General features: G+C 32.7%; 1 protein-coding gene and 1 long non-coding RNA gene across 3 annotated transcripts in view; one reads left to right on the plus strand and one right to left on the minus strand.

Moving 5' to 3' along the window:
* LOC126744513 (protein borderless) overlaps positions 1-26,515 on the plus strand; it is a 61,093-nt gene that overhangs the window by 32,573 nt on the left and 2,005 nt on the right. The window contains exons 2-13 of the mRNA XM_050451948.1: positions 2,580-2,853; positions 2,914-3,074; positions 3,941-4,064; positions 4,125-4,203; positions 12,522-12,685; positions 20,926-21,092; positions 21,168-21,315; positions 21,404-21,601; positions 21,652-21,771; positions 21,829-21,946; positions 22,003-22,067; positions 22,566-22,697. Coding sequence (XP_050307905.1) covers positions 2,580-2,853; positions 2,914-3,074; positions 3,941-4,064; positions 4,125-4,203; positions 12,522-12,685; positions 20,926-21,092; positions 21,168-21,315; positions 21,404-21,601; positions 21,652-21,771; positions 21,829-21,946; positions 22,003-22,067; positions 22,566-22,697 — 1,750 coding nt within the window. The remainder of the gene's footprint in view (positions 1-2,579; positions 2,854-2,913; positions 3,075-3,940; positions 4,065-4,124; positions 4,204-12,521; positions 12,686-20,925; positions 21,093-21,167; positions 21,316-21,403; positions 21,602-21,651; positions 21,772-21,828; positions 21,947-22,002; positions 22,068-22,565; positions 22,698-26,515) is intronic.
* LOC126744514 (uncharacterized) lies at positions 1,725-22,484 on the minus strand. Of its 2 annotated transcripts, XR_007663213.1 has the most exons (4): positions 22,274-22,484; positions 22,124-22,211; positions 12,919-13,187; positions 1,725-2,406 (listed from the first exon to the last, which is right to left on the minus strand). It is a non-coding gene; the product is annotated as an uncharacterized LOC126744514 (long non-coding RNA). The 2 variants fall into 2 exon arrangements; XR_007663214.1 differs by having other exon boundaries at positions 22,124-22,484.

A 26,515-nucleotide genomic window follows, 5' to 3' on the forward strand; every position in this document is an offset into this window, starting at 1 on the left:
TCACTCTTAAGTTATGAAACAAATTGTAGAAAGTTATTTTGTATTTGCACAAATTTTCTTTTATCAATTTTTTGGAAATTAGGGTACTTTTCGTTGAACTCGGCATATTCTTGCTATAATTTTGTCACATTCTCCATGAATAATAAATAGATTTATCTAAACTTCATTTGAATAACTATTTCTTTCCATTTCAATTAATTTTTAGGTAACTATTTTGAAGAAAAACCTATGTATATTACTATTGTTGATCAACTAAATGTAACTGTCAAACGTCAATAGCATAGCATTGTTTGGTCATGACCTTTCATGGCCGCGTAAGGCAAATATGTCAAAATATTCCGATTTTTACAGAAACCTGCTTTTATTTCAGAAATTCAGAAACCGAACTACTTAGATATAAAAACATGTTCGTTAGAAAGGGATTTCAATTTCCTTTTAGAATATGTTATAATATATAGTGTGTTCCATTAAAAAAAATGCACATATCACAATGTTTGTATCTAGCGGTAAAATCACTAGTTTGGAGCAACCCTGTATAACGTAGAACAAATTTTTATAGTAAAAACTAATGTACAATATTACCGTAAATTACGTTTATAATTTCAATTTTCTGCGCGTTTCAGTGCCGTAGTAATAAACATTTATTTGGAGCTATGTTTTGGTCAAAAAATAAAGAAAATAATTAATTTTTCGAAAACCACTAAAGATAGGTATAGGAATAACAAATATTATATAAAAACAATCATAAAGTGATAGCGGATCGGAAAATAAAATAATATACAGGGTATCCCATTTAAAATAACAAATTTGCTACTATCTTTTGGTATAAGCGGCAACGCTGTATCGCTAAAAATATTTTTTTTAATCGTTAGATCACCAGCTAAAATCCATGATACCAAATTTAAGTAAAAAAATCCGTGATAATACACAGTTTGGATTTCGGGAAGGTTTTGGTACGAGAGATTTAAAGGTATTTGCTAATCTATACTGGAATTAGACGGCTCAAATAAGAGTTGATGGCCAACTGTCGGAAGAGGTTCGAATAAGGAGAGGTGTCCGCCAGGGTTGCATCTTGTCTCCGTTGTTGTTTAATATCTACAGTAATAAAATAATAGCAACTGCGCTTCAAACCTGCGACAAGGATCTTACTGTTAACGGTATACAACCTTAGATAACTGATGACACTATACAAATTGCTACTCGCTGGAAGGTCTTCAAGAGCTTCTAAATCAAGTTGCACTAAAATGTTCGGAATTTGGACTTAATCGGAATGTTGGCAAGACAAAATTTATGATTATAACCAAAGAGAAAAACATTAGAGGAGTATTAGCAGTAAATAGCCAACAAGTCAAACGTGTCAGTGCATTCAAATATCTGGGCAAATATCCAGCTCAATGAGAATTGGGACAATATGCAAGAAGGCCGTACAAGGATCGAACAAGCCCGCGCATCTTTCATGAAAAGGAAAACAGCAGACGCGGTTTTCATAATTCTTTCCGAATTCGAGTTCTTTGTGGCTATGTGTTTATTATTTTGTATTACGGTATAGGGATGGACACTAACTTACGCTTAGTTAGAAGCTTATGCAATTTGGTGCTATTGTAGAATGCTCAGGATATCTTTAATGAACAGAATGCTTTATACAGACGTTCTACTTAGAATTGGGACCTTGAAATTTTCTTCAATTTTAAAAAACATAAACTTCAGTATTTTGTCCGTTTTTTGAGAAACGAAAAATATAAACTTTTAAAGCTTATATAAGAAGGCAAAATCAAAGGAAATAGAGGCCCAGGTCGCAGGCGTACTTCATGGCTCAAAAATCTCAGGCAATTGTTTAATGTTAGTACAATGGCGCTTTTCAGAAAAGCAGTGGATAAGGTGCAAATAGCGCTGATGATAGCCGACGTTCGAAGAGAACATGGTACTTGAAGAAGAAGGAGCCCTGAACATTAGAAGAATACATTAATCGAGATAGAAAATAATGGAGTGATTCTGACGAATCCAAGTGGCATTTAACTATTTTGAGTAATGTGTTAAGAGTCTAAAGAACACCAGGAAAACGCTTTTCGCACAATTCAGGAACTGTAGTTTTTTTGAAATGGTTTAATTATATGATTTAAAATTGAATGTGTATAAGTTGTCTCTTTAACCCCCTCTTAAGTTCTTCTACAGTTCCTAAACTACAGGTTGTTTTGAGTGGGTACTAAAGGGCTTCGGATTGGGGGGCAATTGGTAGATCGGCTTACTTCCTAATTAAATATGACTTTTAGTATGGGCTTTACTTTTGGATAATGCAAGCAGTTATGCAGCACCTTAGGCAAATACTATTTGTTCTTTTAGAGATTTTTTTCTTTCCTTTACATTTGATCTAAGCACACCAAGGAACAGGCTAAGATTTATTCCGGCCTAAAATAAAAAGTATAATCATTATGTAAAAGTGTGATCACCAAAAAAATATAAGTATTAAATTTGTTAGTAAAATACCTACTACATTTATATAAAATGAAAATTATTACACATATATGAAGTAAATAATTTCAATTCATTAAATCAAAATTCTGTATCAAGATCTTTTTTAGGAAAATGTGATTTTCTCGTGGTACGATGGTCATATTACAGAAGCAGATGAATATGTCGGGAGAATTACTTTATTGGACAGAAACACCTCAAACTCTATATTTTATCGACATGATATAACTGATACACCAACTAAAAGGCATTTTGGAAGAGCCTCTATCAATCTCACATCTATTAGGGAATCAGATGCTGGCTGGTATGAATGTAGAATTATGTTTCCCACAAGAACACCTGCGTATAGAAATAATGGAACATGGTTTCACCTTACTGTTAGTGGTAAGTATTAGGCATAAAGAGCTTAGTTAACTAATTTTTAACTTAATAATTTTTTTTTAGGTGGTAATTTATTAGCAATTCCTCCTATAAATCAGACAGTTCAAGAGGGAGAAGAAGCAAAGCTAGTTTGTGTGGTAAAAGATATGACATTAATCAGAATGAGATGGCTAAAAGATGGTATTCCGAGGGCTTCATACCAAGACTTATCACAAAGATCCTGGGTAAATATTATTCTTTAAAATGTTACGAATACGTTGCTGAGAAATGTACATAATTTTCGGTTGTCCTTTTTTGTTGAACTTACTGTTTTAATTAAGACTTTATCTCTAGTTTTTTTACGGAAAATAGGCTTTTCTTTAGAAACGATTCTTTCTTTATCGACAGTTTCTGAAAGTAACAATCAAAGCTAATATAAGCAAAATCAAATATAAGCATCGGCTGAGATACTTAAGCTTTGCATATTACCAGTAAGTGTTGAATGTCAAAGCTGAACTGATTTCCAGTAGGAAGCAAAGAAGTATTTAGAGTTATAACCAGTGCCAAAGTTGTCATAACTCTTAACTTCAAAACCGCCGTCCAGTCATATTATAAATTCCTAATAATAAAACACCACGAAAACGTCATATACACTACTGAAACACGATTTTCTTAGTACTTTTATTCATATTTGTGATAACTACGAGTAATGATTTAATCTAAGTAATTTACTTTATTTAATCTCTTAATTTATTTAGCAAAAGCAATCAACACTTTATCAGTTTTTTAAATTTCATTTTGCTTTATTTAAGAGATAGATATTTTTATTTTTTTAGTTCTTAAGCATTTACAGTTCTAAAAGTTTTAAGTTATATTAATTAATTTGTCTTTTGTAACTTTTATAATTTAGGACAAACCTGAGAAAAAATTTTGAAATGTTTAATTTAGGTTTAGTTAACTACGCTATGTTATAGAGATCTTGGTAATGATTAACCATTTTAGCATTACAATAAAATATAACATTTTTAAAACAAATAATTAACTAGATTCATAAAATCTATATTAATGTAACAAATTGCCTAAGCTTTAAGATGAAATTGTTTAAATCTAGGTGGAAAAAGATGGTTCCCTCGTGATTCATCCTACTGATATGGGAGATGTTGGAGAATATGAGTGTGAAGCCAGCAATCAGGTTGGAGATGTTCAAAGGGCAAAAGCATATCTAAATGTTCAATGTAATAAGAAAAATGCGAAAAATGTAACTCTGTTAGTTTAGGTATAAATATTTTTTACAGATAAAGCAAAAGTAGTATATGCTCCACCAGAGATTCACTTAGCTTATGGCAGGCCGGCCATGATAGACTGCCATTACAGGTAAGAAAAATGATTAAGCCTTATAGGCCAGTAAAACTATGGGTCCAACCCGGAACAAATTTGGGACAAGCTGAAATTGTCAGGATACCTTCTGTAGGTTGTCGACAATGTTTCCTAAGAAATCGCACTAAATCGCATGGGCTGTACCGAGCTTTAAACTAAAAAAACGTGCTTTTTTATTATTTTTCAAAAATATCTAAAAAACTATTATATTTTTTAAAAATCTACAAGAAAACAAAATTATTGCCAATAAAAATACCTACAAAATGGTTTTTTGTTTTTTAAAGTCGGCCTAAAAACAAAAAAGTTATGGGCTTATAAAAATTGGGCCGATTGGGTTTGGATTCTATTAAACTGCTTTTGGTAAATACGACTTTATTAACGCTGACGCAAATTAATTGGATGTTTTTTATAACAAAAATATGGTAGTTGTCATAAAAAACCAGTGTGGAAAATTGTATACAAATCACTAGGTATGATTTAATATTTTAGGTAAAGCGTTAAGCGCAAAAATAGGTAAATAATACTATGCTAAAATGTGCTGCTACTTACTCGTTTAATAATAATCTCAAATAATATTAAAAAAAAAAACAGAAACATACTATAAAACTAAAGTCTGTATGGCATGGTACCTAAATGACACTTTTTAAAGAGTTAGGCCAGTTGTATTTATTATTCAATTTGATACCAAACACAGTAATCGTGTCATACAGTCATAAACAAAAAGTATACTTACTTTATTAAAACAAATTTTAATAAAAGAAAAAGCAATTATTCTATACATTCATCATTTTCCACAAAAGACACATTTGTTGCATTGTCACAATACTGTCCAATGCAAATGGTACAGCTTGACGAACATTTAATTCCTACCTTTTTGCAGGTACACGTTTTGGAGCATACTGACTTGCATCCACAAAATAATAATTTTATAATAAAATCGGGAGCGATGTCCTTACAGTTTCTTTGTGGGTCTAAGTAACCGTCCTTTTCCACCCAACCCCACTCTCTTGGATCTAAATTATTTTCCAACCATGACTGCACCTGAAGGTAAACCCTTTTAAGATGTAATTGAGCAGCTTCAGTTGTCGGGTGTAAAGAAGCTAGCTCAAAGTGACTAGTTTACCTGATTGTATTTTACATACCTAAATGAGTTTAAATTTTGGCTTCTCCTACTGCCGTACCATTTTAGAATAAAATTTTCTTCTAATTTTAATAAAGTAGCAATATAACTGAATACCCCTTTAAATTGAAGTAAATCTTCGGAAAGTTTTTCATTTTTAGACACAACAATTAAAGCACTTTTTTTGCCCTTTTTAAAGAATGCCGATGTGGTATCGCAACCCGACATTGCATGAACAAATAATATGTTTTTAACTATACCACGAGCTCGCGGGCGCTGAATTACGTGGAGTGTGCAGTGTTGCCAGTGTTGCCATTGGGTTTAATTTTTTACTTTGTGACATTCGGCATTAGTATTATATGGCAATGTTGGATGTTCGGTTCCAACTGAAGTAAAGTAATAATTAGGTATCATGTGTTTTTTCCTACAAAATGTGTGGTCCGCCACCATAAATATTTCCAGCAACTGATAAAAAAGAGACTATTCATAAGATATTTGATACCCATTTTTTGTTTATAGCGAGTCGCTTTTGCAGACATGGAATTTATTATTTGAATTCATTCTTGTTTATACTTTGATAACGTACTTATGCTTTTCGCTTATGTAGTTGCAGTCCGCATTTTGTAATAATAAATAAGTGTTTTGTGAAAATTAAGAGTATTATTAATATTCGGTTTCACCCTGACTACATCAGAAGTGGTTGAACTGTCGGATTTTCTTTGTGTGGGTGTGTGCAAAATGCCCAAAGTGCATAAAAAGAGTAAGAAGCGTTCTTACACGCCTCCTATTTCTAAAAAGGATAAATCTCGATCCAAAGATTCCAGTGGTAGTAGTGATGAAGACAATTCTGTTGGTCATAAACGTAAGCGATCATCAAAAAGCCCTACCGAAAAAACTGTAAGTCATAAAAACCTTTGTTATGTACCAGAACTCAGTAATCTGCAATCCATATCCACAAGTAATATTACGGGAGTTATTCCAGTATTTGACCCGAATATTATGGAAGTTTCGGAGTGGATTAATATAATAGAGTACAATGCAAATATGTATAAGTGGTCAAATAATTTTATTGTGTATCAAGCATTAAATAAGCTTGTAGGAACTGCCAAAACTTGGTATGATAGTTTTGTACAGTATGAATTAGGGTGGTCTAGTTACATTTGGCAAGATTAGCGTAATATTTTAAATGTGACATTTCAGAGTTCAAGAAATGCTTATAAATTACTGATGGATTTAGCTAATCATAAACCATCTGAGGGTTTTCTCATATGGCAAAAATAAATAAATTAAAACTTAATTTCTCTGAGTCGGATAAGGTATCTTTAGTTATTGGAGCTATTAATGATAACAATATCACGTCAGCAGTTGAAGCTTCAAATATTAAAGATCCTAACTCCTTAGGGGCTTATTTAAAAAAAATAAGATTTTTGTTAGTACGCCTAACCTTTTGGTGTCGGAGGTTTGTCAACCTAGTACTTCTAAGAATTATGTTAATAATAAACCTTATTATACAGGGCCTTCAAAACCTAAAATACCTGTAATATGTGTATCGTGTGGCAAAACAGGGCATGATAGAAGTGATTGTAGACATAAAAATAAAATATGCAATTTTTGTAAAAAGAAAGGTCACATCGAAAATGTTTGCCGTAATAAACAATACAATATGAAGAGACAAAAACCTTTAGGTTTTGAAAAAGATAATAACACAGATAGAAGTGAATACTGAAAAAGTAAAAGTTATTGACAATAAAAATAACTTATCAAAGTTTTTAAAAAATATATATGTAAGTGGAAATAAAATTCAAGTTTTTTTAGACTTTGGCAGTTGTTGTTCTCTAATTAAGTTAGAGGTGGTAAAGAATTTTAAATTAGAGGTAAAACCTCTCAAGGAGGACGTCAACTTATCGGGATTTTTAGGTTTTGGGATAGTTGTATCGGCATACGCGGAAGCATAAATACAAATAGATGAAGTCAAACTAAAAATTATTTTGTATGTAATGAGCGATTCAAATCTGGAAGATGATGTCCTCATCGGGAGAAATTTTACAGAAAATATAAATATTATGTACTATCGCATTGATGATAAACTTAAATTTATGTATAAAGAATGTATTCCTGAATGCCTACAGACTATTAATAAAGGAGAACTATCGGTAACAGAAGAGGAAAATCTTCATAAAATTCTATTAGATTATAAGGACTGTATGTACTTTAATTTAAATAATCTTGGTAAAGCGCACTCAGTATCACTTTCAATTGAGCTTACAACAGATAAACCTGTAACTCATCGCTCTTATCGTTTTAATGAGAACGATAAACAATTATTAAGAAATATTTTACAGGAATTGTTAAATGCAAAAATCATACGAGAAAGCAACTCACCATATGCAAGCCCCGCCCTTTTGGTAAATAAAGGAGACGGCGCCAAGCGGCTGGTGGTTGATTTTCGTTCTATCAACAAAATTACCATAAAAAGAAATAATTATCCTATGCCTTTGATTGAAGAAATAATTGATAATTTGAGCAGATATAAATATTTTATAACGCTCGATTTAGCATCGGGATACCTCTATTCCTCTATTCTATTCCTTATACCGCATTTATTACACCTGAGGGACACTACGAATACGTACGTATGCCCTTCGGTCTCTGTAATGCTCCTACAGTTTTTCAAAAATTTATGAGTGAAATATTTAGTCCGCTTAGAAAGCATAACGTCATACCATATTTAGACGACATTTTAATTCCTTCGAAAACAATAGAAGAAGGATTGGAAATTTTGCGTGCAGTACTTGATATAACGCGTGAACATGGTTTGACGTTAAAGCTAAGCAAGTCATCTTTTCTGACAGAAAAGATAACTTATCTGGGGTATGATATTTCACTCAATGAAATAACACCATCAAAATCAAAAACGGAGGCGGTTCAGAATTTTCCTTATCCGAAAAATCAACATCAGCTCAGACAATTCTTGGGATTAGTCGGCAAGACTTTTCTTTTACTATTCAACATAAGGCTGGGTGTCAAATACAACATGTAGACGCATTAAGTCACAACTTTGAAAGTTCGAATAACAATGATCAAGTATGCCTAATTGAAGAAAATGAGTTTTTACGCGAGGCGCAAAACCAAGATGAATATATTGTAAATATTAGAAATATATTATTAAGTGGTTATTCAGATAACCATAAAGATATATTTAATAATTATGATTTAAGAGGAAATAAGGTATACAAACTTACGTCATTTGGACGTAGATGGTTGGTCCCTAAGGCTTGTAAGTGGCAAATAGTCAAGACAAATCACGATGATATAGGTCATTTTTCTGTTGATAAAACTCTAGATCGTATTAAACAAAAATATTGGTTTCCAAAAATGAAAAATTTTGTCACAAAATATATTAAATCATGTCTACCTTGTCTATACCACAAAGAAAATGGCGGTAAAAAGCCAGGCTATTTACACTCAATTCCCAAATATGCTAGACCACATCATACGCTACATTTAGATCATCTTGGTCCATTTATATTGTCCGAAAGTGGTAACAAATATGTGTTGGTAATAGTGGATGGATTTTCAAAGTTTGTATATTTATACGCTCTTCCTGATACATCTGCAAAGTTTGTTATTGAAAAATTAATTTATTTATTTTCAATCTTCGGAAATCCTCGAAGAATCATAACGGATGCTGGTGCGGCATTTACGTCAAAAGCTTTTAATAATTTTCTCCAAAACAAAGGTATCAAAATATTTGTTAATGCTGTGGGACTACCCAGAGGTAACGGCCAATGTGAACGGGTCAACAAAACTGTTTTGGATGCGTTAGCAACATCAGGAGCCAAGTTGGAACAAAACAAATGGGACACTACTCTTCAGAATGTACAGTTGGGGATAAATAGCACAAAGCACAGAATTACACAACATACGCCAGCTGAATTGCAACTAGGTTTGCAGCTCGATACTGGAAATCATCAGTATGATAGTGAAGACGAAGACTTAGTGGATGTAACAAAAGCTAGATCAAACACTGCTAAAAGACTCGAGGATAATCGTATAAAGCAAAATGTGACGTTTAATAAGAAAAGAAAGCCACCTACTTTATACCAAGTAGGAGACCTTGTTCTATCAAAAGTAAACTGTTTTTCAGCAAACGAAGAAAGCAAGAAACTTCTTCCAAAATATCGAGGTCCATTTAGGATAATGGAAGTATTACCGAACGACCGGTACGGAGTTAAGGAGGACAGATTTACTGAACGATCAAAACGATCCTATGAAGGAGTTGTTGGTGTTGAGCATTTAAAGATGTTCAGCTTTCAACATAGATAAGGTAAGCATGCTCTCAATGGCAAATGTTATGCTCTCAATGGCAAATGTTACGCCCTCAATGGCAAATGTTATACTCTCACTGGCAAAGGGTTATTACGCCCTCAATGGCAAATGTTATGCTCTCAATGGTAAATGTTATGCTCTCAATGGCAAATGTTACGCCCTCAATGGCAAATGTTATGCTCTCAATGGCAAATGTTATGCCCTCAATGGCAAATGTTATGCTCTCGATGGCAAATGTTTTTTTTAATATTCCCTCTTGGCGCCAGATTTGTTTTATGCGATAGATGGTTGCATTATGGATGGCATATATATTTGCTTTTACAGGTATAATGTGTGTTATCCGTAGTTGCTGTTATTTGTGGCGGAATAGCAGATCTGGGCCATTAACACGAATATTAAAACTAATTACGAAAATATGATTTTTTATGTTTTCTTTCCCCTATCTTTTCAGTAATCTCAAAGATGCGGACGATCGGGACGACCGTCATCACAGGATGGCCGTGTGGTCCGCCACCATAAATATTTCCAGCAACTGATAAAAAAGAGACTATTCATAAGATATTTGATACCCATTTTTTGTTTATAGCGAGTCAGGTAGAAATCGCTTTTGCAGGCATGGAATTTATTATTTGAATTCATTCGTGTTTATACTTTGATGCTTTTCGCTTATGTAGTCGCAGTCCGCATTTTGTAATAATAAATAAGTGTTTTGTGAAAATTAAGAGTATTATTAATATTCGGTTTCACCCTGACTACAAATGGTTCAATTTTTAGATATAATTGCAGCTCAAGCCGTAATGGCCTAATATTTAAAGGCCCATAAGTTCTTTGTTTTTAAGGCGATTTTGAAAAACAAAAAGCGGTTTTGTAGCTATTCTTATTGGCAACAAATTTCTTCTTATAAAATTTTTAAATAGTTTATAATTTTTGAGATATTTTCAAAGAAATAAAAAAAAAATACGATTTTTTAGTTTAAAGTCCGATTGGGCGAGTACGACCCATGCGATTTAGTGCGATTTTTAAGGAAACACTGTCGACCATCTAAAGAAGGTATCCTGAAAGTTTCAGCTTGTCCAAAATTTATTCCGGGTTACCCCATGTAAACACCCTAGTTTTACTGGCCTATTAATAATTACCACTACTTAAATAGTTGAAATTAGTTACATCTATATATATATACATTTGTGGCCAAAAAAATAAGAGTGCATATTAAATTTCAAATCAAACTGAATTAGCTTCCCTATTTGTTGGAATTTGAAAATAAAATACTACGCATTTTCTTCCAGCATTTAATCTGTTTACTTGGTAAAATTTATAAATAAACCAAGAATGCCTTATCTTTTAAAAGCATTTTTTTTTCATTATTGTTTAAAAATCTTGTGGACAAAAAATAAGAGTATTTCTTTATTGTAACTATTTGGTCTCTGTTTATTCAGATAAAAGATTTGTTTGTGATATTTTCCATAAATGCAAGTAATTTTCAACAAGATCGTTGCATCGCGTTGGTAAATATGGGTCGCCCAAAAGGATTGTAGCCTCGAAGAAAGGTGTCAATTTTTGTAATTGAAGAGTCAAAATAAATCCTATGCATTTATTGCAAATGTGTTTAAAAGATAACCTTGTAAAATCTCCAGAGTTTTAAAAACACGAAATAAAACGGAAAATGTTCCTGAAAATCGAGGCCGTCCAAGAGAAACCACACGGAAGACATAATATATTAATAAGTATATTGTACGCGAAGTCAGTAAACAACCTTTTTCCCCATCTACCTCTATAAAACGAAACTTAAGCCTAAGTAAAAGCACTAGGACCATAAGAAGACGTTTGCAAGACCAGAAATTATAAGGTCGAGTCGAACCTTGTCGAAAAGTCCCATTTCTAAGCAAAAAATATATAAAACAAAAGACTGGCATTTATTAAGAATAATTTTAATGAAAATTTTCAAAGAAATTGGTGTAACATTCTTTTTAGTGATGAGACGAAGATCAACTTATTCAGGTCAGAAGGAAGATGATTCGTTAGAAGAAAAAAGAATGAAGAATTATTCCTAGAAACACAATAGGCACAGTTAAACACGAAGATGGAAATATCAAACTGTGGGGCTGTTTTTCCTACAATGGAGTAAGTCCCATATTTTGGACTAAAGAGACCATGACAAAAGAAATTTATTTAGATATCTTGGATAGAGTCGTGGCTACCATATGCCGAAAAAAACATGCCTATAAGGTGGCTGTATCAATAAGATAACGACCCTAAACACTGATTAAACAAGATTGTTAAACAATGGTTTACACAAAATAGGGTTTCGGTTCTGGAATGGCCATCACAATTGCCTGACCTTAACCCTATTGAAAACCTTTAGAAGGAGCTAAAAACTCGAATAGCTTGTAAAAAAACAACAAATAAGCAAGATTTATGGAAGGAAGTTCAGGAAGCTTGGTATTCTATTCCAGTTAAAATATGCCAAAAGTTGATCGATTCGATGCCACGAAGATGCGCAGCCGTTCTCAAGAATAAAGGTGATTCTACCAAGTACTGACTCACTTATCTAATGCTGTCATTTGTTTTGCGGTATATTGTAATTATAATTTTTTATGGCCATTTTTGGAAAATACTCTTATTTTTTTGTCCACCATAAAACGTGTAAAAAATAAATGATTTATTTATAATTACAAATAAACTGGTAAAGAATAACGTGTGTTTATTTTTTTATCACTGATGGCATATGTTGTAAAAATATGAAATCGTTATTGTTTTTTTCTCTATGTAGCACAATATATTATAAGGAATATTCAAATAAAACCAGGCACTCTTATTTTTTTGGCCACCACTGTACGAGTATAAGTAATTTACTTAATATTTTTAGAGCAAACCCACCTTTAACAAATCTTAGATGGGAAAAAGATGGCTTTCTCTTTGATCCCTATAACATACAAGGAGTATTTTATAGAAAAAATGGAAGCTTATATTTTAGTAAAGTTGACGAAACTCATGCTGGCAGTTATACTTGCACTCCCTATAATGAATTAGGTAAGTGCTTTTAATTTTTTAATACCAATATATTAGATAAAAGTAATCATTTTGTTTAGGTATTAATAAAAAAACACTTATGGCTTTATGATTCATAAAACCACCAAAAAAAATTACATGAAATTTAAAACCAAGAATAGATTAAATACAAAAAAATATATGTAAGAAAAAGAGTAAATATCGCAGAATTACCAAATTAACTTGAATATTTAAAATTTTCTTTTTCTTATTACCTCATTGCGCCATCTCTCTTCGAAGGTTGGCGATCCAACTGGCAATAATTACGTATGAAACAATTTCTCTGAAGATTTCGGATGATGTTTTACCGAGCCACGAGTTCTCTCTATTGACCTTTTCCCTTAAATTCTTCTCTCTCATTATATAACCAATATACCTTAGTTTGTGCTCTTTCATTGTTAACATCAACTCCTTGTTTTTCTGCATTCTATTGAAAATCTTGGTATTTCTTATACTCTCGATCGAGGATATGAGTAGTATTCTCCTATAAAAATACATTTCGAAAGCTTCAGTGCGTTTTCTAGCGAGAGCTCTAAGTTTACGGTTCAGCTTTCGCGGCAGTACAAGAGGATGTAGAATATGTATTAGCATGGTAATCGGACTCTAAGACTTAGGTCTAGGTCACGCCTGATAAAAAAGTTCTATATGCCGATAAATGTCTTCCTGGCCTGGGGCCGTATTTTTGAAACCATTCGACGTTGATTCGCATACGAAATTAGAGGATTTCGCACGAAAAATCGATATTCGTATTTTCGACCGTATGCGAACTTTTTCGCATGCGGTGTCTCGAATGGGTATATACCATTCGAATTTCAAAGTTCGTGTGCGATTCTGCCACTTGTCTTGTTTTGATTTTAAGCTAGCTTTGTATTTTTTTTAAATTTGTGAGTTGGTTAAGTATTTTCGTAGTGTTTTTTTGTTATTTATCGAAAAAAAAAAAAATAATCAAATGGCAAGATTAAACAATCTTGTGCAAAGAAACGTCGTCGAAAGGAATAGGATGTACTCTTCATTTATTGACCCAAGAATTTTTTTTGAATTTTGAAATGTATTCAGATGCTCAATTTAATAAATTATATAGATTAAGCAAGACTATTACGATAGAATTGATGTGCTCTTTATGTGCTCCAGAGACTGTAATCTGTCCACTACTTTTATCCACAAGGCTTGTGCAGTTTTAGCCGAAAAATTTTGGGTGAATTTGCCCGACTTTAATTCCGGTTGCTCTTTCATAAATGAAATTAGTTCTTTCTTTTGCTCACTCGACACAAAACCGCAATATTTTTTATTATTTGAATTCATTTAAAAAAAAAAGTCAATTTGCAAAAACCCAAGAAACGCATGAAAAAACCTCAAAATTCCCTGATGTTTTTAGAGTTAAATTTTAGGTTAGGTTAAAAATCCATCCCGATTGACACGGCCTCCAATAGCACTCGACTTTGCTACGTTGCCACTACATTTCATGTTCGCATGCGAATGAAATTTCGAATGCTGTTCAAAAATGCACTTTTTAATTCGTGTGCGAATTTTGCCGCTCGACTTTATTCGCATTCGAAGATTCTCGCATGGTTTCAAAAATACGGCCCCTGTTCCATCCCTGATAGCACTTTCGCTAAAACGCAACTATTTGACACTTTCGAAACAACCAAACAAGTTTCGATTCGGGAATATTTGTATTATTATTATTTTATTAGATAAAAGCCAAGAATTTACATTCTGTAGAGCTCTATAAATTAAAGTGAACATAACAATATTTTCTCAAATATTGAAATGTTAGTTGCCAAATTTAAACACTAAACATGTCAAATTTGCCTATACGATTTTTAAAACAGTTTACAGAAAGAGCAGTTATAATATCAGCTACAAAAACTTTTATGTATTTTGTTTCATAATTCTGTTTCTTTATATGTAGGCCGTAGCGCTTGCTATTTGCACAAGAACATCTACACAAGTTGCTATTATTATTGCATTTAATTAGGTTGCTGTCAGTGATATATCTTATACCGTTGATTGTTTTGCCACTGATTTTGATCATTTTTAAATCTTTTAAATAATTTTATTATAAAATATCTTTTGCGGATATAAGTAAAAAAGAGGCTTTTAACAAATTAGCAAAACAACAATGGCATTATATTTTTGAAATAGAAACAGCAGAGGTAAAACAATGGTCAAATTTTATGAATACGTGTCTGCTTATTTTTACCCAAAGTGTGCCCAGAAAATTGTACAATCTAAACCAAAAAGTAGATTAGGAGAAAATAAACAACTGCTCTGAACATCGTGAAAAACTGGACAGAGAGGGAAGGTCTTAAGATCAGTCCACTTAAATCTGTATTTATACCATTTACCAAAAGACGAAAGATTGAGGATCTTGGGCCACTATTCTTGCGTAGTAAAAAAATTGCTATGTTGGGGGAGATAAAATATCTGGGGGTTATCTTGGACTCCAAATTAAGCTGGAACCAACATCTCGATAAAGTAATCAAGCGATCGGAATCAATTTTATTGACGACTAAACGCATGCATGGTCAAACATTGGTACTACAGCCTAAAATAGCACCTGGACCTACACTAGAGTAGTAGTGCCTATTATAACTTATGCTGAACCAAACTTATGGTGACCGAAATGGTGACCCTGCAAGTAGGAGCACGGCTTAAGTTAAGCAAAATATAACGGCTCGCATGTCTAGGCATAACAGGAGCCATGAAATCTACACTAACTGCATCCATAGAAGCCCTTCTTAACCTCCCATCATTATACCTGGTGATTGAAGGAGAAGCAAAACCGGGACTAGAGCGAATGGGAAATAAAAGTCAAGTTAACTTGACAGAATACCAAAGAATATCAGGAATCTGTGAGGCAATGAAATCAGAAATGATTTCGGATCACATGATTTCAAAGTATTGCTTCCGCACACCATTCAAAGTTGAATATTCAACAAGAAAATGGAATGACAGTAACCGCTGACCAGACGGAGATCTTATTTGGTACACAGATGGATCCAAAACTGACAAGGGAATGGGAGCTGGAATTTTTGGAGAAAAATCTAAGCATGAAACGTCCCATCTGCTTGGAAGACATGTTACAGTTTTTCAGAAAGAAATATTTGCGATACTAAAATGTGCTAGGGAAAAAATTAGGAAAGCATACTCTAACAAGCAGATCCTGGATAGGCTTATATGGGTTTCGGGACATACAAATATTCCAGGAATTGAAAACGCCGATGAACTTGCAAGAAAAGGCGCCACGGCACCTTACATCGAACCAGAACTTGCACTGGGAGTGCCTAAGTTTCGTCAGTGAGATCAGAGACTAAGTGAAAAGAAAACATCACCCTCACTGGACAGAAATGAGACAGCTGAAGAGAGAAAACATGTTAATGAACTTTAAGATGGACGAAAAAATTACTAAAGAGCTCCTTACATTTGGGAGGAACAAACTCAGAACGGGTCACATGGCCGTTAAAGAACACCTGAACAGAATTGGAGTGTATAATGGAGACCTTAGCTGCCGATTGTGCAAAAAGGATCCAGAATCAGTCCAACATACCATTTGCAATTGCGGGGCCTTGTGCCGCAAAAGGCAACAAATATTTAGGAGAGATACACTGGACCCAGAAGCATTAGGTACCACAGCAGCAAAAGACCTGTACCGGCTGGTACAGGGCAGCGATGTGCTAGGCTAGGTAGTTAGCTAGCTAGCTAGGGTATAATGGACGAACTCTAAGAGGTGAAAAAAATAAAACAAATCAGTTTTTATCAAGAGAACAATCGCAAAACGTCTTTTTAGTATTTAAACGATACTGTAATATTTATATTTATAATGTACAATAACTTAGAACCTCTAAATTTTAAGGCGTAGTTTGATAAACCTGGTTCTTAATAAAACACCATATAAAAAAATCCATGGGTATTATATTAGGCGATCTTGCGGGCCAATTTATGGGACTGTTATTACCAATCCAACGATGTGGTTTCAAATTCTTCAGAAACCTTGTGCAACGCCGATCTCGATGTGCAAGTGCACCGTCATGTTGAAAATATCTGAAGTTTCTTTAATTCATGTTGAAGTAATCCTAAAGAGGGATATCATCCAGAAGATCTTGCAGAGAATTTGTTAAAAAATTATGATATAGTTGTCCAGTTATAGTCGGATTACCGAACAGATGGAGTAAATGATGTGCGCGAAATATAGGCCCGCTCATCGATGCAACCTTGGCAGATTTAGACGAGGAGAATTATGCCTACTTATTTTAAATTATTTTACCGTACAGCTTTGCTTTGTAAGCAGCTTTTTTTTTTTAATATAATACGGTCGCCTGTAAAATGGGTCCAAACCGATTTTGAGGTTGTGCCAGGTAATGATATAATAATTCGTTTTAAGTATTTTGTTATGCAAAGTTATGTTAATATATTGGGGTTTATCGAAAAGGGATAGGTAATCCTTAGTAAAGTAATCGTGCCAGGTCAAACATTTAGGGTGTAATTGGCCAGGTTCATCAGAACCGAGCGCTACCTGAGCGCTGGAAGTTTTGCCTATAATAGTAAAGACCAATAAAAATTGTCATACCTGTGCAACAATCGAGCGCTCAGGGAGTGCTTTTTTCTGATAAACCCGGCCATTATAAAATATAATTTTATGATCATAGTCTGTTTTGAGAATTACTTAAGTAGCTCTTATCTTTTTTTAAATATGTGTTTTAAAATGAAAGAAGGAATAACAAGTTAGGGGCTGCGCTGATAGGCCTGTGAGATTTAAATTTATAGATTGAATATAAGTATATATTTGTTCCTTATTTAAAAAAGGAACAAATGCGACATTTATTTTAAAAATTTTTTACACATTATGTTTATAATTATGTAAAAAATTAAAATTATTTTTTACCTATGTAACATTATTTAAAAAAAACAACATTTTTGTTTTTCTTTTTGATGAATGGAAAATCCAATATATCAGCCAAGTTTTATTTTTAAAAAAAATTATTGTAAATGTATTTATACTATATTAAACTAACTTATAAAAAATATTCATGGAAAATAATACTAATACATGATTAGATAAATATATAAAGAAGAGATCAAAGTTTCCTAAAAAATTACTCGCTATCTGAATCTGATGAACTTCATGTACATTACTTATAATAAGTGGCTCTACTTGGACTTCCATCATGGTATTCATAGTCCACATTCGCTTCTCTTTCTTGAGGACATGGCCAACAGCTTTCTTCCAATTTTCAGCAGTTACATTTTTTATTGCTTCGTCAAAAAGTTTAGAAAATGTAAATGTAATATTTTTTCTGCCTACTTCACCCTTAATTTGAGCCCAAATGAGCTCAAGGGGATTAAGCTCACAGTGATATGAGGGTAGTCTTAAAACAATCCTACCCGTAGATTTTGCAAGCTCGTCGATTACAAACTTGTCTTGACCTCGATTAGCCTTTACCAAATCCAAAAGTTCCGCTTTTACCATATCACCTTCATAAAAAATTGCCTTACTGTCTAACCAGGCTTGAATGACTTCTTCGTTGCAGACGTTGGGATCTTCTCAAGCTTTCTGGTATGATAGGATGCGTTATCAAGCACTATAACGCAATCTTCTGCAAGACAAGGTAAATTTTTTTAATCACGCTTCAAAAACTTTAGAATTCATTTCTTCGTGATAGTCCGTGGTCTTTTTGGATTCAAAAGCCAGTAAGCCTTTCGGAACAAAACCTTCATCTGAACCGATATGGAAAACTATTAATCTTTTTCCTTTACCAGATGGTGACGTCAGTCCAGTCGACAGTCCTTTGACAAAAGCTTTTGAACCACATGACCGGCGTTGACCCAGGTTTCATCCAAAACATAAATGGTTTTGTTTTGCTCTCTATATTTCTTAATAGACCGCAAGTAACGTCGTCTCCAGCAAATTATCTCATATTTTTCTTTAAGCATACAATTTCTACTCCTTATGCAATTAAAAAATGCGAAAATTAATAATATGATCAAAAGGGTTTTATCGGGGGTTTTATTTATCTTAAAAGCCATTTAAACTTACCTAAAACCGATTTCTTGTAGTAAGCGTCGAAAGGTGCTTAAAAAAAAAAAAAAAAAAAATAGAAATTGCGTCGTTTTCTTCAATTGCGGCTAAAATCTTTTGTATCGTTGGCGGTTCATTTCTAAAAAAAAATTGATGGATTGTCCTGCGGATCGCACATTTTGTGTCATCATCTACATGATCCAAAATGGCTCGGGGTCTATTGTACTGTTTTGGCGCTTTAAATTGAGGAGAAACGTTATGTTCCCGAACAATGTTATAAACACTACTATGACCAACTCCTAAAAAAAAAAAACTCGTATAAAACGTATATTCTAAAAAAACATAATTTTTAATGAAAATTAGCTTTTTTAAAAAATTATAATAAATTAATTGGACAGACGCTGTACAGTGTGTCCCAAGATGACCGAATTTATATGCTTGTTTAAAAAATGAAATTTAGCATATTTTTATTTTTTTTAAATCTAGCCTTGGTACGAGCATTTTTAAAATTTTATGAGTAGGTAAATTAGTATTTCTAGGCATGATATAAAAAAAGTTTATAAGAAAAAGTTGTTTAGAATGCAAAATTATGCCCAAATACCGAATTTCATAACCATAGGCCTACTTTGATTTTTACAAATTTCAATCTCTAATAATTAAATATGAATAAAAAAATTCATTGGTACACAAAACGTAAAAATCAAAGTAGGTCTATGTGGTATTCGGGCATAATTTTGCATTCTAAACAACCTTTTCTTATAAACTTTTTTTATATCTTGCCTAGAATTACTACTTTACTCTCCACTTTACCTACTTATAAAATTTTAAAAATGTTCATATCAAGGCAAGCTTGATTTAAAAAAAATAATAATATGCTAAATTCTATTTTTTAATCAAGCAGGGCTGGATGCCAAACGGTCAAACTTTAACCACAGCATTTTTTGTCATTTTCACGTATAAATTCGCTCATTCTGGGACACACTGTATATTAAAAATATTTATTACCTGCTGCTTCTGCTATAGACTGGACTTTTTGCACTTTGTTGTATGCTGGATGCTCGTTATCACATGTTTTAAATAAAATATGTTCATAATCACTTCCTTTTCAGCAATGGTCAAATGTCTTCGTACTATTTTCTTGGGGGGTGACAATGGGGGTGTACGTGGCGCGTCAGCCATTATTTGTTAACAAACAAATTAACAAAAAAATAAACACAATCTCAACTTTTCAATATTGCGAAGATTCAAATATTCGAATAGCAGAAAATTCAACCAAAACGATCTAAAGCCGCTCGACTAATAAAATTAAATAAAACCCCAAGTCATGAGCCTTTCGAGGCTCTAGGCCACACCTCCGGCGCAGAACGATCACGTGACCACTCCATCTGTTCGGTAACCCAAGTATAAATGTTCATTGAAAAAAAAATAGTCCAATTACTCATGTGTCCAGTATTCCCAGCCAAACATTTATGTTTATCCTGTATAACAAGCTAGGCAGTGCTCAAGTTTTACCATTGAAAAACATTTTAAATAGAAATTAAAAAATGTATCTTTGTGACTGACTTAGAGCCTCATAGAATTAAAGACTATCTTAATCGCTAGTTTGCAATGTATTTTACATTCTAATTTTAGTTGAAGTTTGTTGAAAATCATTCCTCAACGTTATTTAATTTTATGTATTTTGTAATTTTGTCAAGATAAAATGTAGTTTTTAAATAAGCAATATATAAAAAATATTAATAGCCTACTAGTACGAAATCATAATTTTGCTAATTTTAAATATTTATCTTGACCGAACAAAAATATGTTATACATGTTTAAAAAACATTTCTAAAGGATAATACTAAAGTGCAAAAATTCATTATATAAGAACAACAAAAGTTGACTTTGTCCTCATTCAATATAGTGGGCCTAAATTATTTTTACTTTATTTTTAAATTCTTGCTGATTTTTTAGCCTTACCCTTAAAATTTGGTCATTATATCTTTTATAATAAGGAAGATTTTAAAACCCATTTTTTTTCTGTTATTATGAGTTCAAAGTAGTAGATGACAGAATATTTATAAGCATTTGATTTCGCAACTTGTTCCTCATTTGGTCCACCCTGTGTCTTTAACGGTTTTCAATATACCCATTTTAAACTGGATGCCATGTATTTAAGTTTCTTTTAGAAAAATTAAATATAATTTTTAAATTTTTTCAGGAACCCAAGGTCCATCTCCACCAATAACTGTTATAGTTCAGCGGGCGCCCATTTTTACTCGAACACCTCATAACTTGTACCTAAAAAAACTTGGAGAAAGTGTAGAAATTCCCTGTGAGGCAACCGATGGAACTAATGGACATAAGCCAATCTTAGTTTGGACTAAAGTAAGATCACTCGACATATTTTGATAAAGATTAGTAAAATTTTATATGTAACATAATACTTTTAAATTCAATTAGAAAGGTTCCATTCTACCTTTGGGAAGATATTCAATAAATGAAGGTAACTTAACCATAAGAGATATAGAAGAAGAAGATCGCGGAGTGTATCAATGCTCTGCGACTAATAAGGCTGCCACTGTTACTGCTGAAACTGAATTACTAGTTGGTAGGTAAGGGTATATAAGAATAAAGGAAATAAAAATATTTTTGGCCTAAAACATAGGATTAGTGTTTAGTTAATTACTTTTCTTTAGAAAATATACCATCGACTGCTCCTTATAATCTAACAGCAGTTTCATCATCTACATCCGTCCATCTAACTTGGTTATCCAGAAGGCAACGAAATGTAGAGTTTAGTGTTTGGTATAAAAAGATAGAAAGCACAGAATGGCGAACTTATCAAGTGCCATCAGGGCGAGCGCTGGAAGCTACGATTACTAATCTAGAACCAGGTAAACACATAATGGCAAAAGTTGTGTGTAATATAAAAAAATATTTGTAGGTACCGAATATGAGTTCATGGTTCTTTGTAAAGACGATAATGGAGAAGGAGGACCCTTCAGTAAATCAGTAAGGGTTTGGACTAAATCTGAAGAGCAACATGAATCTAATTTATTTAAAGGTATAAAATCATTATGAAATCATAAAAAAAGTTTAAGAAATATTGAAAATTTTGTAGGCCCTGCACCAATTGCTTATCCCAGAAATGTTGAAGCAAAACCTATAGATGACGGTCTTCTTGTCACATGGGATCCTCCTGAATTTGGCATGGAATTATTCAAAACCTATATTGTCAGGTAGAAATACTTCAATGTACAGACTAAGATTTCAAATATTATTAATTTATTTATAGGTGGAATCAAGCAATGGATGATTATGCTTTTGGATCAGCTGAAACTTTGGATCAAACTTATTTAAGTAAGTATATTTATTGATAAATCATTATTCATATTATATTTATGAAGAAAACTTACATCATTCTTTACAGCTTTCTATTGGATCTATAGACATTTTTGTTGTTCTTACGTCTTCATTTAGAGATGCTAAACCTTGTATGCAATTCTAAATTTAGTAAAAATAGTCAAATGGGCATATCTTTTGGTTCTTGCTTATTTGAATCTTACTCGCTTTGTTAGAGCACTCTCAAGATCTAAAAATGGATTGGCAGCTAGCATTTTAGCACACATTTGCAGTTCTCTTCTCTTTCTTTCTCTTAGACTTTTCTGCTAAATTAGGAAAAGAGAAAGTCTGAGAGAATTACTCTACTGGTCTTTCACGTAATATATATACCATCTTAAGAGATTACTATTAGGAAAAGTTGATTATATTAAACAACACTAGATTTCATGACGTTTACCTGTCAATACCAAGGTATATAAATATAAACGTAAACACAGTATTTTTTTATTTTTTTAGTTAAAAACCTATTGGATGGACTTGAATATGACATTCAAATAATCGCTGTGTCAATAGATGATCAACAGGCAATCAGCGAAAAAATAAGAGTCTTATATCCAGGATTTAAAAGTATTAAAGCTATATCAACAGGTAAGTTACATAAGTTTATCAAAGAATTTAATTTTGAGTATGTATTCTATCTTGTCGCTTTCTTTTCTTATCAGAGTGGAAAATTTGAGAATATTATCTGCTGGCTTTAATTGTGTAAAGACACTGATTATTGAAAAACATGTTTTTTGTTATTGTGGGTGCTTTTCGGACTCTGTCGATAAGCTTTTTTAGCAACTACTAAAATAAAAGAGAGACAAAAAAAATCAGAATTTAAAATTTCCTAAATTGTTTGTAAAGTAAAGAAATGTCCCAGAGATAGTGGAGAAAATCATGCAAAAATTGCAGAGTAAACTACCAAGGAGGTTTTAAGTCTGCGTTTGTAATCTTGGCAACGTTAAATTCAAATAAATTAAATATCCCGTGCTTGCACGTCAAAAACAGCTGTCAAAACCTGTGATTAATCCTCTAAGGGTAAAGTAACTGCAATATCAACCTTGAGATGAGATGCTTGTAGGACCAGTATCTCATCTAAAGGTCCCATAGTTTAAAAAGTGTGACAAGTAGACTAAGATGATTATGACAAAAGAACATTTAATATACAATCCCTTGCAGCATCAACATCGACAACAGCAGCTGCCAAAACCAAATGGTTGAGATGCTGGCCACATCCTTTATTTTACAAAACTTGACAAGTAGACCAAGATGATTATGAAGAACTACTAAAATACTTAGATATGCGTTATGGTCAATGATATTTAAGGCAGTTTGCCCTTACAAGCCAGCTGCAGCAAGACACACTCGAAGACGCCTATGTCTTATGTTCAAATATTTTTATCAATGTCTACGTAAATAGAATACTTCGCACCACTCTTTTGAATACAAAAAACCTTAACCAGTCATAAAGCCTTAACCAGTAACATTGAACCAATTAAATTTTAATTGTGAACTTCGTATAGAAGCAAACAAACGTAAAAATAGAAGTGATCGAGCGATCCTGGTCGATATTGAGGATGATTTTATTATCGGAATCGACAAAATGAAAAGAAAAGGCTTTGAAACAAAATGTCTTCAAATTAGATAATGCAGAAATCATTGAACACTAGCTAGTTGAGCTCCTGATATAAAGTTTCTATAAAGATTTTGCTTTGAAAAATTGTCAGGGATCTGCTGAAACCTAAGTTGGTCTCATTGCATAACTTAGATTTAACCCAATTAAGTCTTTATCCTCACTGGCATTAAAAATTTTGGTTGTTGTTACAACCTTTTTCGCATTTTCGCAGAAAAAACTACAGATGTTATTTAAAATTGTAGAAATAAATGGTTTGTTTTTTTTTACATTACATATTACCGAAATTCGCATAATAATTTATACCTGAATGATAAAGATGCCACCATATTTTTTACCTCAATAGATCGTTTAGTTCTAGTATTTATAATTTATAGTTTATGTAATATGGAATGACAGTCTTGAGGCTACCTCCATGTATGCGATGTAAGCTTTGTCTAGCTCCATTATGTCTTATTTCCAGTTTGTTTTATAGGTATATGTCGAACAAGAATTTATTATAATATATCATTCTGTATACTATATTAGAAAAGAGGTTCATCAAGTTCTATTAGTTAGCTTATGCTACTTTAAAAAAAAATTGTAAATTGTACAAGACCATTCAGTACGAACTTGGTGGATTCTGGTACTACATCTGCCACATCTTCTTCTTGTAGTCCTTACAGGCTGATGATCTGATGACGTGAAATGCACTTCGTCTGGTACTACTCTTTTTATTTTCTTGAAAGCTTCCGATTGCGTTTCATGATCTGCACTAATTTGGACGTATCGTTCTGCCAATAACCCATCAACAACTCTTCGACGAAAATCTTTTAGGGTAACCTTTTTAGACCTCTTAGTCGATAGAGAGTGAACGAATTGACGACGCAGCAATCAATAAATTGGAAAAAAAATCTCATCCACAATTTTTTACTTTTACGATCTAGCTCATAAGATGATTTCATTTGGTCGAAACGGTCCACAAAGTTCATGTTACTATTATAGTCCACCAGTGCCATAGGACAAGGAACAGGGATTTTACTACCATCCTTTTGTTTTCGCTGCACAGAGCTTTTTACCGTTGGATCATTATAATTGGTCAAAATATGGACTGCTTTTTTGTCTTTCCATTTAATCAAACTGATCCCATCAGAACTTATTGAATAATCATAATCACTTTACTTCAAAAGTTTATCTTCAGTCATTTTTGGAAGATGTTTTCTGCTCGACTGAACTCTACCACATGCATGAATGCCCCGTTCTTTGAGAATTTTCAATAACATATACGAGTTGAAAAAGTTATCGAAGAAAAGCAGGTGATTTTTTTGTTGGAGATCCTCGGTAAGTCTAAGTATTACCTTTTCCCCTAACAAATATTCCACGTAGTCATAGGTTTTACCGGTATAAATATCATAGTCATATAAATATGCATTTAAGTCAGCCAAAGTCCAAATTTTGTAGCCTCGTTTTATAGGCTTTTTCGGCATATATTGCTTCAACGTACTTCGCCCCTTAAATTTTACCATTGATTCATCGTTCATTCATTGCGATGTTTTTTGTACAATCATAATATTTTTTAAAATTCTCCTTAATTTTATCTATAAAGGGCCTAGCTTTATACAGTTTATCGAATCCTGCATCCCCTTTTTTTGGCATTACGCTATTGTCATTGAGGTGAACGTGGCTAAGCAACCAACCGAATCTATTTACAGCCATAAACTGGAAAATGTAATTATCGTGCATGTCTTCGTCGACACTCCAATAATCTTTATAACCAGGTAGTGGTTTGATTCCCATGAGAATATTAAAACCAAGGAAAACCTTAATTTCTTTGGTATTTGTAGGATTATATTTTATGTTATTTTTTTGAAATGTATGTTCAGCATAGAGGTTGCTTAAAAAACAATGTCTTCTATAAGCTCGTCACTTATAAACAGATTAAAAAAAAGTAAGGTGACAACAGGTGATCTTTCTTTTGTAGTAACTCAAGACATAAACCTTGATTATCAGTCTCAGTAAACCGGGTTTATTAGATGTGAATTTTGAGTAGACCATGAAACTTTAGGTGGTTGATTATTTGATTTTCGTAAATACCTTGAAAATGCGACGTCATCATCGCTGGAGTCATCATCAGTACTGATCATAATATCATTAGGCTGTATTTCACAGAAATCATTTTCATTGTCGGACTCTTCTGAAATAATTGATTCCTGATCACTTGGAACTTTATCTATCATTTCTAATTCGTCGTAGAACTCTTTTTCAGTCATATCGACCAATTTTAAGTCCATAGGATATTTACTGCTGCCAGCGAAAGCCATAGCCTGAAAAAAAATACCCTTATTGCATAGTGGTACAAATTAGGGACTCATTAAAATTATGTTTTTTTCAAACCATAATCCTTAATTTTTATTGCATTTATGTTTTTTAAATAAAATATGCATCATAAAACGCAAATAAAATACAGAATAATCCGAAATGCTTACCTTATCAAAATAAAAACAACACTAAATATTTATAAACAAAAACACGTGCTTCTTACAACATCTAATGCGTTTGACCAGTCAAGACAATTTTTATACAGTATAGTAAAAATCCGCATCCATGTTCATTAAATATATGGTAGGAATATGTGGTATAGAATATAATGGCGGTGTGTCGAACAGAAAAATGAATTTGAAAGGTGGTTTATTTTTTGTACCACTATGCATCTTTTAGCTATTTATTTGTGGTACGATTTATCTTCCACACTGCCGAAAAGATTTAAAAAAAAACGCCGAAATACGTCAAAAGAATTGTCAAGTGGGACAAC

This window comes from Anthonomus grandis, chromosome 14 (genome assembly GCF_022605725.1).
Source record: "Anthonomus grandis grandis chromosome 14, icAntGran1.3, whole genome shotgun sequence".
In the NCBI taxonomy this organism is placed as follows: Eukaryota; Metazoa; Arthropoda; class Insecta; order Coleoptera; family Curculionidae; genus Anthonomus; species Anthonomus grandis.